This window comes from Mirounga leonina, unplaced genomic scaffold, assembly GCF_011800145.1.
Source record: "Mirounga leonina isolate KUSES-001 unplaced genomic scaffold, KU_Mleo_1.0 Mir_176, whole genome shotgun sequence".
Lineage (NCBI taxonomy): Eukaryota > Metazoa > Chordata > Mammalia > Carnivora > Phocidae > Mirounga > Mirounga leonina.
Window position 1 is genome coordinate 9,265,296 of NW_023270454.1, and position 14,067 is coordinate 9,279,362.

General features: G+C 39.4%; 1 protein-coding gene across 2 annotated transcripts in view; it reads right to left on the reverse strand.

Annotated features, from left to right (window-relative positions):
- KIF13B (kinesin family member 13B) overlaps positions 1–14,067 on the reverse strand; it is a 205,639-nt gene that overhangs the window by 100,739 nt on the left and 90,833 nt on the right. For both annotated transcript variants that reach the window (XM_035022644.1, XM_035022643.1), the window contains exons 11-13: positions 12,369–12,581; positions 10,057–10,167; positions 6,399–6,533 (exon numbers count right to left, since the gene is read on the reverse strand). In XM_035022644.1, coding sequence (XP_034878535.1) covers positions 6,399–6,533; positions 10,057–10,167; positions 12,369–12,581 — 459 coding nt within the window. The remainder of the gene's footprint in view (positions 1–6,398; positions 6,534–10,056; positions 10,168–12,368; positions 12,582–14,067) is intronic.

The following is a 14,067-nucleotide window of genomic DNA, read 5'->3' on the forward strand; positions in this document are numbered from 1 at the left end:
ACTGACTGTGATGGGCTCAGTATCTATCTCCACAGCTAGCATGGAAAAAAGCAAAGAACAGCTCGACCCACTCCCCACTGTAATCCAAGCACTTAACACAGGCGTGGCACAATTAGGAATTAAATAAATATAAAAGAAAAATAAATGAACAATCATTTCCCTTCAGACTCAAAGGAAGACAATTCTCTCCTCTTCTTTGCTGGTAACTCTTCTAATTATGTTGTGGGTCTCAGCGCTTCCCATCTCTTCTGGGATCTCAATCTCATGAAAAGGACCCTTCCCCACTAGTATTTTCATTTCCCCTTTTCTGGGGGTTTCTTCACTCAACTATACTGCAGTGGTGTTTCTAAGGAAACAAACAGCTGGGGATCCAGAGGTGTCCCATGGTATCCTATCCAATCCCCAAGGAGTATATATAATACAGAGGACATTCCACATAAACCTTTACCCCTCACTACTAGCTGAGGCTTCCTGGCTAATCCCCATACTTTCCTAATCTGGAGAACAAGACCTGACTGTGGAAACTGCAAGTAATGCTTTATGATGTTCAGTAGCGGGCCTAAAGAATCTGTTCCATGCCTGTCTCCATTCCCCGCTTTGGTTCTTCCCTCCCTGCCTTTACAACACCAACCCCATGCTGGAGAGAAGTTCCAAAAGGAGGAAAGAAATATCTAAAGAGAGGGATGCCTGGCTGGCTTAGTTGGAGGAGCATGTGACTCTGTCTCAGGGTTGTGGGTTCAAGCCCCACACTGGGTGTAGAGATTACTTAAAAATAATAAAATCTTAAAAAAAAAAGTCTACAGAGAGAAAGGACACAAGGCCACCTAAAAAGAAGGAAAAATCCCCAAAGCACTTGGTTCAGGCCACTTCCATGTATAATCCCATTTCTCCTCCTGTAAGAAATTCTAGGAGTCCTAACAGTGACTTTGGTGGAGGTGGAGGTAGAGGTAAGCCTTGAGCTATATATTCCAGGCCCACATCTGTGCCCTTGCTCTTGTTCTCTTTGCCTGAAATGCTCCCTCTTCCCTTCAACTAAATGAGAATGTCTTTCAATACCTAGGTCTAGTTTCATCTTCTACTTGAATGTTTCACCATTAGGCCACACTGACTTCTCCCTTCTCTGAACCCTGATTACATTCAGAGTGGGTACCACATTTTACTACCTGTTGTATAAATGGTTTTTTCCCTTTATTTAGACAGCAACCTTTACAGGACTCCTGCATCTTCTCCAAAAAAGAGAATAGTACATGATACATGGTGGATGCTAAGTATCTGGTCACAGACTGAATTAAAAATTACTGGAGACAAGATATTAACATGAACATGCAAAGGTCTAATCCAAATTCTAGGAGGAAAACTTCATTTTTTCAACAAATATTATACTGAACACCTATCATGAGCTGGGCATTGAGTCACCAGAGATAAAAGAGAGACAAAGTCCCATTTGTGGTGCTTATGATCTCAGCAACAACTTAAATTTCTCATTTGAGATTATCCTCTATTCTGATTTGGATGATTTGCTGCAATCTCAAACATTGAGCTCTAAAGCTCAATCTGCCGAAAGCCTTACTGTTTGATATTTAAACAAGTTGGACAATAAACTTTTTGATAAATACCTCCTATTGTGCCCTAAGCACTGCAATTAAAATACTGATGAGGAAAAAAAATAAACTTATCATAGATTGGTATAGAGGTTATCTAATAAGTGCTATGAAAGTACAAGGTAATCAAAATAAGATAGTTAATCAGGGGTGGCTTTTCAGTTTCTATGTGATATATGGATATAATGCTTCTTTTTCTAAAAGATTTGTTTATTTTAGAGAGAGAGAGCGTGCGGGTGCACCAGAGGGAGAGGGGCAGAGGGACAGAGAGTTTCAAGCGGACTCTGTGCCAAGTATGGAGCCCAACACAGGGGCTTGATCCCATGACCCCCAAGATCACGACCTGAGCTGAAACCAAGAGATGGGCGCCCAACCAACTGCGCCACCCAGGCACCCCTGGATATAATGATTCTTAAAGTACACTAGTTTTCGGGAAAACTTTAACAAATATAAAATACTAGATTTAAAGGTCTCAGAAATAATCAAAGGCTAGAAATGGCTTTTTAACCTTTCTTCATCCGTTTAAATTTAATTTCACCGGAGATGATTACTTAACTATTCTATGAATTTATTGTACCTTGCTTCCTTTATAAATCAACTATTTACAGGGCTCTTTTAAGAATCTCCCTTTCATCAACTAAGTCCTAAAAGAAAGAGAGAAAGACGGAGATAGAGAGGAACAGGGTGAGGTGAAAGGAGGGAGGAGAGAAAGGAAAATGAAAAGAGACAGAACTTGTCCACTAGTGACATATTTCACAGGGCAAGCTTTTCCGAGCCTGCAAGAAGGAAAAGTAGCATATTAGTAAAGCCTGTGAGGTTCCTCAGCCTTATCAGCATTCTCAGATAATTTCTGAAGGAAAAGGTAAGTGAGTACCAGGGGCATTAAGCAGAAAAGTAGTTACTCCTCACATATTTAAATAATCAAAATTCTTTCATAAAGAAGTCACGCTGGTTTAACAGAACCAAGACTCTGAAGACAGCTGTTCCGGAATGGAGGTGAAAAAGGCAGGAAGGTATCTGTCCATCTTTTATGAATTCAAGTCCTACACCACAGGAGTCCAACTGCTGCCAACCCAAGAACTCCTAATGTGCCCTAACTGTGTCTTATTCATCTTGGGGTCCTTGAAACCGAACCCGCAGCTCCACAAACACTGACTGGCTGGTGCCTCTGCCATTCTGATCCCCTCAGTCAGCGACTGAACACTGGCCAAGATGACAACAGGCATTGTCATCTATATGATCGACGTGTTTTAAAGCTGCTGCTGCTTTAATCACTTATCAAGGTATGAATCCTTAGGGTGCATATATAGAATTTGCCCCAAATTCTTCAGAATCAGCCTTGTTTCCCAGGCCATTAATAACTGACTTGTGGAAAGAGTAGATCCAGAACTGCATGAGCAAAACAGCCCTCCTGAAAAGATTTGGTGGATAATCAAAGGCGTGTTTAGATCAATCATATTATGATCCCATTTCTGTAATGTAAAAATATGTATCACTCTACGTCTATAGACACACATATAGGAATAGATCCAGAGGATATGGATAAAACTATTAAATATTAACTGTGGTCCTCTCTGCATGTTGGGAGTTTGGGGACGAATCCTCCTCCCCTTTTTCTAGTAAGTGTTTATAAAACTCTTCAGGAAACAAAGTGTATTACTAGCATCATGTTTTTAAAGTGGGGGAAGCAGTTCTTCCCTCTAGAAGCTTGGCCAGCACTGGAAGACTATCTCAGAATCACAGGCAGTCTTTGCTTTGCACGAGAGCACAGAACTGTAAAAATAACTTTGCAAGAAGATCTTAATAATCAATGGGCAAAACCACAATTATTCTGTGACTTTTTAAAATGTCTGTAAAAACATTAAGAATTCTCTTATAGTCACAATGTATAAGGAAATGAAAAAACAGTGAAACTATTTAGTATACCGTAATTTAAAATATTGGACACACTGAAATTTAAAACATTTTCTTTGCGAAAAACTTATCAAGAGTAGTGTAAACACTACTTGCCTTCTTCTTCTCAATATATATATAACTTACAATATGGAGTGAGCATATTTTCTGTGCCTTGGCAAACTGTGATACTCCTTTCTAAGCATCTACCGTTTTAACCTCTGTACTCCAGACGCTGCAAAATTTTTCCAAGAGCTCCTTCAATGGGAAGTGTTCTCTGGTGTCACTCCCTTTGGGACATCTTTATCCTTCTCGTCACACTTTCATGACTTACATCGAGAAGTTCACCCTCACTAAGTTTCTCTGGCTGCATATGTAAAATCTCACAAACAGCAGTGGCATGCATCAACATCATTTACTAAATTGTGGTAACTGGAATTTGTGCATGTTGGAACCATGCAACACAAGGATTGCCCATGCATGCAAATTAGATGCAAAATCATCTTGGGAGTTATGTTCCATCTACGGTTTGGCCACCATACCCTGCCTCTGCCAGTTCCAGACTAAACAAATAAATGGAGGATTCTGTTCTGGAAGAGACTCATACCACTTGGAACTAGAAAAAACATTAGAGATCATTTAATCCAGTGCCCTCATTTATAGATGGGGTGCTGTAAAGCACCCAGAGATGTGAAGTCATCTGCCCAGCATCTAAATTGACTTCAGAATTCAAAGACAATAAATAAATAAATAAATAAATAAATAAATAAATAAATAAATAAATGTGCTCAGCCTCCAAATTCCTCCTTCCCACATCATGGTATCACTTTACTGAAGCAAAAAACTGTTCTTGGACTGAGATCATCCTTCTGAATGTGCTTGGTCATGAATATACTTTTGTCATGAGGTTAGCTTGGGCAGTGAAGAAATCAACACTGCCTCAAACTCTGCCAAAACAGGGTTGACCACACAGTCTGAAACAGAATCCCGACACCCCCACACAAGATGACCAGAAATATTTTGATTACCCTCCAAAAGTCTTTAAATAGTTTCTTTGTTTAATTTTTTAGTTAAGGAACAGATATGAATCAGGTTTTTTTCTTATTGGGCGTATGTGTTTGTGTGTTCCAATTTGAACTTCATCACATCAGAAAGAAAAAGAATTCAGAGTTCTGAGAAATAAAAAGGGCCGAATATTTGAGTCCTATTCTATACTGCACCTCTCCTAAAGCATAAGAATATCTGCAGCTGAAACCCTAACACAAAATGCTGCCACCATCAGTAAGAAACACAGTACGGGATGTGATCATATACACTTTTTTTTTCTAATAGACAAGGATAATATACAGAAGGTACCACACAGAGCATCAAATAAGAAATGTGGAATATTTTATATTTATATAGTGCTTCTGTTTACAAAGTGCTTGTAAATCTCATGTAATCCCCACAGGAACCCTGTGAGGTAGCCAGACAAAGCATCCATTTATACAGGAGGAATCTGTAGACTGGAGGGGAAATGGACTTGAGATCACACATCCAGACAAAAATGCGGGTCATCTCCCTGCTACTCTCACGTTGCTCCCACTTGAGTACAACATCTGGGAGCGCACACAGGCTGCATGTATCAAAAACACGATTTACTTCATAGCATAATAAAACATGGTATCAGATACTCATTAATAAAGGGGCTTTATCAAAATAACACAAACCAATTATGCCAGGATATCTCTGATAAAAACTGGGAAACTAGCCAATGCATCATGAATTCTTTAGTCTCTTTAGAAATGATGCCACATGGCTTTAATTTTAAAGCAGTTTCCAACTTTACCAGCTCATTATCTTTAACTTCCTAGTCACCTTAGGTAAATCTACATATATAGTGCCTATATTGTAAGGGAGGGAAAAATTTCCTCCTAATATTTACTGACCACATGTCAGAATACATTACTTAATTCACTTATGCTCTGGGCATGACAAAGCGATTATGAGCTCCTCATAATTTATGTAGTGGCTCAGGATTCCCGCTCATTCTAAAGTTGTCTCTTGTCTCCCTGATATGTCCCACAATTTACAGATTTCAACACACATCACTATTTGGGTTTTTTTCTATTCCGCTCTCTGACCCTCTCAGTCTCTAAGTGACCTATTCTTTTTTTTATAAGTTGATAATCCAAATTTTTAAATTTTCCTAAATTACTGGAAACACAAAACTCATAGTAAATAGCCTCACATCTTAACTTTCTTTAAACATTTCCTCTTGTAATCTAACCACTCACAAAAAGGTGTGCTTCATATAAACCACGAAAGCTTTAGTCTACTAATAAATCATTTAGTTTTAAAAGTCTTCCTTTAAGCTTTAAAGTTATCTACTTAACTCCCTGGTATAAATCACAGTCAATAATAGTAGCTAAAGTTACTTAGTTTCTTGGAAATAACATCAGAATATTATGTTTTATATTCCTAGGTTGAATTACATTACTCGAAGACTAAAAAGGGAAACTAATCCCAGGGGTGCCTGGGTGGTTCAGTCGGTTGAGTGTCCGACTCTTGGTTACGACTCAGGTCGTGATCTCAGGGTCGTGGGATCAAGCCCCATGTCAGGCTCTGTGCTCAGCGGGTAGTCTGCTGGAGATTCTCTCTCTCCCTCTCTCTCTCTGCCCCTTCCCCACCCCAACTGTATCTCTATCTCTCTAAAATAATAGATAAATAAATCTTAAGAATAAATAAAAAGGGAAACTAATCCCAGAAACTCAAGATTTTCTACACTTCAGCTTATTCAAATAAAAACAATTTGCTAATTCTCATTATTTTGGAATAAGCATGGCTCTCTTAAGTTTAAAAAAAAAAATCAGGAAATACTGTTCTTATTGCGGCAGGAAATAGTAGCAAAGCCTGTTACCTCACCTTTAAATAGTAAACCAGAAGTTCATTCAGAGCAGGATCAGCATTCAGATTAACAAGGAAGCATTTATCATCCCCAACTTTAATCCCAGAAGACTGAAGAGATATTCCAAGACTCTCAAGCTGTTTCTGTCGCTCCTGTAAATGTATTAGAGAACTATTAATTCCATAACTATTGACACAGCAAGATATAAAAGGTCGTACACGGAATAATTATTAAATAACTTTACAGTTCAAATATGTTATCTTAGGACATGGAATTAGAGATTATTGCCTTTTTTCTCTTTCCAAACTATATAATGTTATTTTTTTTTTAAGATTATTTATTTATTTATTTGAGAGAGAGAGAATGAGAGACAGCATGAGAGGGGGGAGGGTCAGAGGGAGAAGCAGACTCCCTGCCGAGCAGGGAGCCCGATGCGGGACTCGATCCAGGGACTCCAGGATCATGACATGAGCCGAAGGCAGTCGCTTAACCAACTGAGCCACCCAGGTGCCCTATATAATGTTATTTTATCTTGTTAATTAAAACTTTATTTTGAGGGTGCCTGGGCGGCTCAGTCATTAGGCGTCTGCCTTCGGCTCAGGTCATGATTCCAGGGTCCTGGGATCGAGCCTCGTGTCTGGCTCCTTGCTCAGCGGGGAATCTGCTTTTCCCTCTCCCTCTCCCTGCTTGTGCTCTCACTCTCACTGTCTCTCTCTCTCTGTCAAATAAATAAAATCTTTTAAAAAAAATTTTTTTTATTTTGAGAAATAAAGGCATTACCAATAGCAACCAAGTATTCTACCGAGTTCTCAATTATCATTCTTGAAAATTCCTGACATCTTGAATTTGTCTTTCTCATTTAATTCTGTGCATATGAGCAAAGTTGTTTTACCAACTGTGATCTTTATAAAAGGCCAAATTTTCAATGCACTCCCTTGCTTGATAGCCTCAGTGACTCCCCAGCCAGGATAAAGGCCAGACTCCCTCAACAAAGTCCACAGGTCCTTTGATCTGGCCCGTTTCCTCTCCGTCTTCATGTTTTATCATTCCTACTCTCAAAGCCTACGCTATAGTTATATGGAACTCTTCCAGGTCCCTGAAAGTGTCAAGAATGCGCTCCTGAGCTTAAGAGATTTTACACCTGTTTCTTCTATTTGAAACATACTTGTTCTCATACTTGGTAACTCATACTTGTTTACTTGACCTTTTCTCTATGAGGGCAAGGATCCTATATACCCACTGTGAATTCCTAGCACCTAGCACAGTGCACAACACAGAGTGAGCACTCAAAACGTCAGTCTTGTGAATGTGTCAAAATAAAACTTGCATATGCATTCAAGTACTATTTTCATAAGAATATGAACCTTTCTTTTTTGTGCCTACCTGCCTCTGAATCCACACGATATGCAAAAGTATGCATATAGGGGAATACACATGACTCCTGTAACCAATGCTCTAGGATTAAGGTATATGAATTGGGGCAGAGCAGGGTGTCTTTGCCTATATATAAATAGCAAGTGGTAATGAGTCACAGCCACCAAAAGCCTTTGATTCTGAAGAAAGACAAGACAAGCTAAGTCATTTAACTAGGGCCACACGTAAGTTTGCAGTACAATTAAATTACAGCTTAAGGATTTTGCTATTTTTAGGGATACCATCCCAAAGTTATCTGACCGTGGACCATTTTTCTTCCCAGAAGACTTATTAACAATTGGTGGCTATATTGCCAGAAATACATTTTGGGAAATGCTAGTCTCTTTTGAAAAAAGGTCAATGACCAACAGACTACGTCTTTTTCCCTGAAAGAGGAGAAGCAAGCTCAGCAGCACGAAGCCTGGGGGCTTGCAAAGATAAGGTGTTAAATGAGGTGCTGGATAAAATCAGGCACAGTCCTCAAAAGGGATACCTGACAGAGGAAGAGAACAGTTAGATTCACCAGTATTAGCACTGCAATTTCACTTAGACCTACACTGCCTTGTATCAGCTAAGCAACTCAAATACAATAGCACTTCAAAGTCAATGTTTACTTTTGGAGTAGCTCAAAAAGGCTCACACAAATTAGTTCTAAAATGGATAATTATTAGAATGATTTATAATTTATGAAAAACAAAAAGTGAAATAAGTAATGAGAAATAAAGTTCATACACTGGAATGTTCTCTTCCCTGTAATTTGAAGGAGTTGCATTAAAATAACCCAGTGTAGGGATACAGATAAAACAAGATTGGTCATACGTTGATCTTCAGTGAAACTGGGTGATGCCACATGTGGGTTCATTATACTCTTCTCTCTTGTTTTTATCTATTTTGAAAATGATTATAATAAAAAATATTTAAAAATTAGTCTGCACTAATATCATAGCCACTTTATGCTACATAGGAGTTGTACCATCCTACAACATCTGGTGTATAAATTGATTCTGGACAGCACATTTCAAGATGGAACCTGCTGGGTGACAAAAGTAGCAAGTTCTATATATTTACTAATATGAGGAACAGTTGAAAACACCAGAGATTTTCAACTTTAGAAAAGGAGGGGAAGAAGGCAGAGGTTACCTTAAATATCTGGGTAATGACTGTCCCTGTCTTATAGGGCTCTTGAGGGGATTAAATAAAATACTGTATTTATTTATTTATTTATTTATTTATTTATTTATTTATTTATTTTTAAGATTTTATTTATTTATTTATTTATTTGAGAGAGAGAGAGCAGGAGAGTGGGGAGGGTCTGAGGGAGAAGCAGACTCCCTGCCGAGCAGGGAGCCCGATGTGGGACTTGATCCCGGGACTCCAGGATCATGACCTGAGCCGAAGGCAGTCGCTTAACCAACTGAGCCACCCAGGCGTCCTAAAATACTGTATTTAAAAGCACTTAGCACAGGGCCCAACAGGATGTATGCAATAAATATTTGCTATTATTATTACTCTCAATTACTGTATATATGTGGGACACCCATTCTCTTAGCTTTGGAAGAACAAACTAAGAACCATGAGCAGAAATGAAAGAATAAAAGATTTCGATTAAATAGCTACTATTAGAGTCATCACAGCTGTCCCATCATGAAAGACTGTTGACAGGGTATTGGCCTCCACATTACCACATATATTTCTAAAACGGAGGCTGAATAACCACCTAAAAGGAATGCCACGGAGTAAGTCTTTTATTAAGTAGACAACTGGACATTAAGGATTCTTTCTAAGTGCTAATGTTCCCTCCCTAAAATTTCACAACTCTATCTGTATTAAGTATTCTAAACCTAAGAGATAGTCAGCTCAGATTTAGGTATTTCATATTACTTTTACTGAGTATATACTAATACTATTATAGCCGAGTATCGACCACTAATAATTTCGTAGTTTGGGTAAGTTCGTAGATTGGGTAAGCAAAGCACTTAATAGAATTGGGGGTTCATAGTCAGAGGCTACAAAGTAGTTACTTCATTTAAAAAATGCTTATGACCCTAAAAACATTTCCTACATGATGAACTATTAATTGTAATTATGTCTTATCCTTCAAATTAACTTTGTAAAATAGAGACTCTTGGATCTAGGTTCTTATTACTGGTGCTAGATTTGCCATCTTCAAAGCTAAAAATCAAAAAAGGAACCAGAAAGGCCATGAGTTGCATTGCACAAACTGCCACGAGCTTTCTCTTGCTTTAATCAGGAAGCACGAACCTGTGCAATCTCCTCGGTTTTCCTTAGTTTCTCCTCCCAGGTCACAGTCATTTCCTGGATTAGCTTCTCTGATTCTTCTAGCCGATCTTTCAGTTCTGGAGATTTCATTGCCTACAAGAAAATGTTTATTTCATGAAATGTCTGTACCATGCCCTGAAGAAAGCACTAACTAAATCCAGAAGGATAAAAGTAACAATCTGCCTCCTCTCAGCTCTACAATTCACTGAGGTCTCTGATCTACCTAAACCAGAATGATGAATGCTACTGACACACAGCATCCAGACTGTATGCATCCCACAAAGCTCATTCAGTTACCGAAGGGGGGCTTGAAAGGAAGACTTAACTGTTTTCTTCCAACCTACTGTCACTGTGAAGATCTAATTACATTTTTTTTTAAGATTTATTTATTTATTTATTTATTTGACAGAGAGAAGAGACAGCGAGAGAGGGAACATAAGCAGGAGGAGTGGGAGAGGGAGAAGCAGGCCCCCTGCCGAGCAGGGAACCTGATACAGGGCTCAATCCCAGGATCCTGGGATCATGAGCCGAGCCGAAGGCAGATGCTTAATGACTGAGCCACCCAAGGGCCCCAAGATCTAATTACATTTAGAGGGACAGAAGTTCAAGCTCTCAAGGGCTTATTTTTAAATCCCAATAGGTCATATATCTAGACTAATACACAGGAATCATTCTAGTCTCTACTGATGACTTCAGGTATTGATTCAAGTATATACTGACAAAATCTGTACATGTTGTAAAGTGAATGGTGTTATTAATACCAGGAAGACGGAAACAAAATTTCAAAGAATCTTGATGAACTGTAAAATTATCCCTGTAAAAAAAGGATAAATTTCAACGGGCAAAAATATACCAAAATAATTGTTTGACCATGTATTTGACCAACTCACTACCAGAAAACAGATTATAAGAAAGAAAAGGGCTATGGGGGCGCCGGGGTGGCTCAGTTGGTTGGGCGACTGCCTTCGGCTCAGGTCATGATCCTGGAGTCCCGGGATCGAGTCCCACATTGGGCTCCCTGCTCAGCGGGGGGTCTGCTTCTCCCTCTGACCCACTTCCCTCTCGTGCTCTCTGTCTCTCATTCTCTCTCTCAAATAAATAAATAAAATCTTTAAAAAAAAAAAAAGAAAGAAAGAAAAGGGCTATGGTCCCAACCCCAGGAAAGAGTCCCACAGTGCTGGGAAATCATGGGAACAGAATGCTAATTAAACTAGAAATCCTGAATCTGGTATTTTATTTCACCTTTGAAAAGAGGATGAGCATTTGGTTGTAGGTTAGAACTGTATAGGTTTCAAATTCAGTAATGGAACATAAACACCATACATTACAGAATGTACAAAGGGTAGTGGAAACAGAGCACCTCGAAATAGTTGGGTTTTTTTTTTTTTAAGATTTATTTATTTGAGAGAGAGAGAGAGCATGAGCGGGAAGGGCAGAGGAGAGGGAGAGAGAATGTTAAGCAGACTCCCCACTGAATGCAGAGCCCAACATGGAGCTCGATCCCACGACCCTCAGCCGAAACCAAGAGTCAGACGCTTAACCAACTGCGCCACCCAGGCACCCCTAAATAGATGCTATAAAATATTTTTTTCTATAAACATAATTAAGCCACAACATGGAAAAACTAGATTATTAAGATGTGGAAGAACTCCTTAAGATTTCCATTCTGCGGGGCGCCTGGGTGGCTTAGTCGTTAAGTGTCTGCCTTCGGCTCAGGTCATGATCCCAGGGTACTTGGATCGAGCCCCGCATCGGGCTCCCTGCTCGGCGGAGGCCTGCTTCTCCCTCTCCCACTCCCCCTGCTTGTGTTCCCTCTCTCGCTGTCTCTCTCTCTGTGTCAAAATAAATTAATTAAAAAAATATATTAAAAAAAAAAGATTTCCATTCTGCCTTCAACCAGTGAACAAATGATACAACAAAATCTGCTTGAATCCTCTCCCCATCAGTCTATGTCCACTCTCCACCATTTTCTGCACTAAAATTGCATACATTTTGTTGCAAGCATCTCTCTCCCTCTCTCCTTTATTCTTAGTTATACCTATACTGTGGAAAGAAACATTTTCTCAATTCCCTTTATTCTCTCCTCCTGTTCAATCCTTTCACATCTGTAAAAACTCTAAATTGCAACTATGACCATCTATCTGTCTTTATTTATCACTCATCTCAAATTTCTCTTCCTATAGGAAACTCAAAAATTCTAGGTGGAGTACTTATCACTTATAGCTAAGGGGAAGAAAATTCAAATTCTAGCTTTTCCTAGACCCACAAAGTGTGGCTTAGGCTGTGCCTTATACCTCCGCTTTGGTTAGCTGCTCTCGGAGCTTTTCTACTTCCTCCCGGAGATCCCGGATAATTCGTGCATTAGGATCCTCATTCACCACAGCATGGTTCACGATGTTCTTGGCACGATCTGCATACCGCAGAGTTGAAAGGGTTTCATCATAGTTATCGGCTGCTGGACTGACGGTGGCCACCATGGCTGTCTTGCTGTTACCCCCAAGACTATCCTAGATGAAGAAAGAAATTGAGTAGGATTTTTAAGCTGGAAGAAAACATCATATGAGGAAGTTGAAGTCAGATAGGGTGAGAGAACGTTCCAAGGTCAAACACATATTTAAGGACAAAGCTAGGACTAAAATACAGATATACTGACTTCAGGTCCCATGTTCTTTCTTCTCTGCCAAGCTACTTTTCTGCAGAAAGGAGATCTGGTTTTTAAGAAAAGACAGGGAAATACAAGGAAGCCTACATTAATTTCAGTTTAATAACAATTGGTTCTAAGCAGGCTACTCAAAAAACAATGATTTCTTAAATGCCTAAAAATCTTCCTTAGAGAAACTGAACAATCATGATATTATTTGTTATCTGATCAAAAAGTGATTACCAACAATCTACTCCATAATGCCATGTCCTTTGAATCTCTGTGAAGCCTAAATAATGGCTCAGAAAGTGTTGCTGTTACAAGCTATCAGGCACCTTGCGAATTTTTTCAAACATAAGGTATAATTATAGTCTTATAAAACAAAAGATATGTTGAAGGTACCTGATTTTATTCCCTCTGATAGCACTCCAAAAACTATGAAAACAGGCTTATCTTCTACACAACAACTTCTACAGTTCAGACAAAGGTGCTAAAGAAAAGACACTCATCTTCATTACGCTAAAACTGATCAGTCTGGTGAAATGGGCTTTAGAATGGGCTCCAACAAATTCAAAAAACTACTTCCACTTGAGAACATTAAAAAATAACTACAGGAGAACATAGGCAGCAACTTCTTCAACCTCAGCTGCAGCAACTTCTTTTTTTTTTTTAAGAATTTTATTTATTTATTTGAAGGAGAGAGACAAAGCGAGAGAAGGAACAAAGCAGGGGGAGTGGGAGAGGGAGAAGCAGGCTTCCCGCCGAGCAGGGAGCCCGATGAGGGTCTCGATCCCAAGACCCTGGGATCATGACCTGAGCTGAAGGCAGACGCCCAATGACTGAGCCACCCAGGCGCTCCTGCAGCAACTTCTTCCTAGAAACATTGCCAAAGGAAAGGGAAGCAAGGGCAAAAATGAACTATTGGGACTTCATCAAGATAAAAAGCTTCTGCACAGCAAAGGAAACAGTCAACAAAACCAAAAGACAACAGACAGAATGGGAGAAGATTTTGCAAATGACATATCAGATAAAGGGCTAGTATCCAAAATCTATAAAGAACTTATCAAACTCAACACCCAAAGAACAAAAGATCCAAACAAGAAATGGACAGAAGACATGAACAGACATTTTTCCAAAGAAGACATCCAAATGGCCAACAGACACACGAAAAAGTGCTCAGTATCGCTCGGCATCAGAGAAATCCAAATCAAAACCTCAAATGAGATATCACCTCACACCAGTCAAAATGGCTAAAATTAACAAGTCAGGAAACGACTGATGTTGGTGGGGATGCGGAGAAAGGGGAACCCTCCTACACTGTTGGTGGGAATGCAAGCTGGTGCAGCCACTCT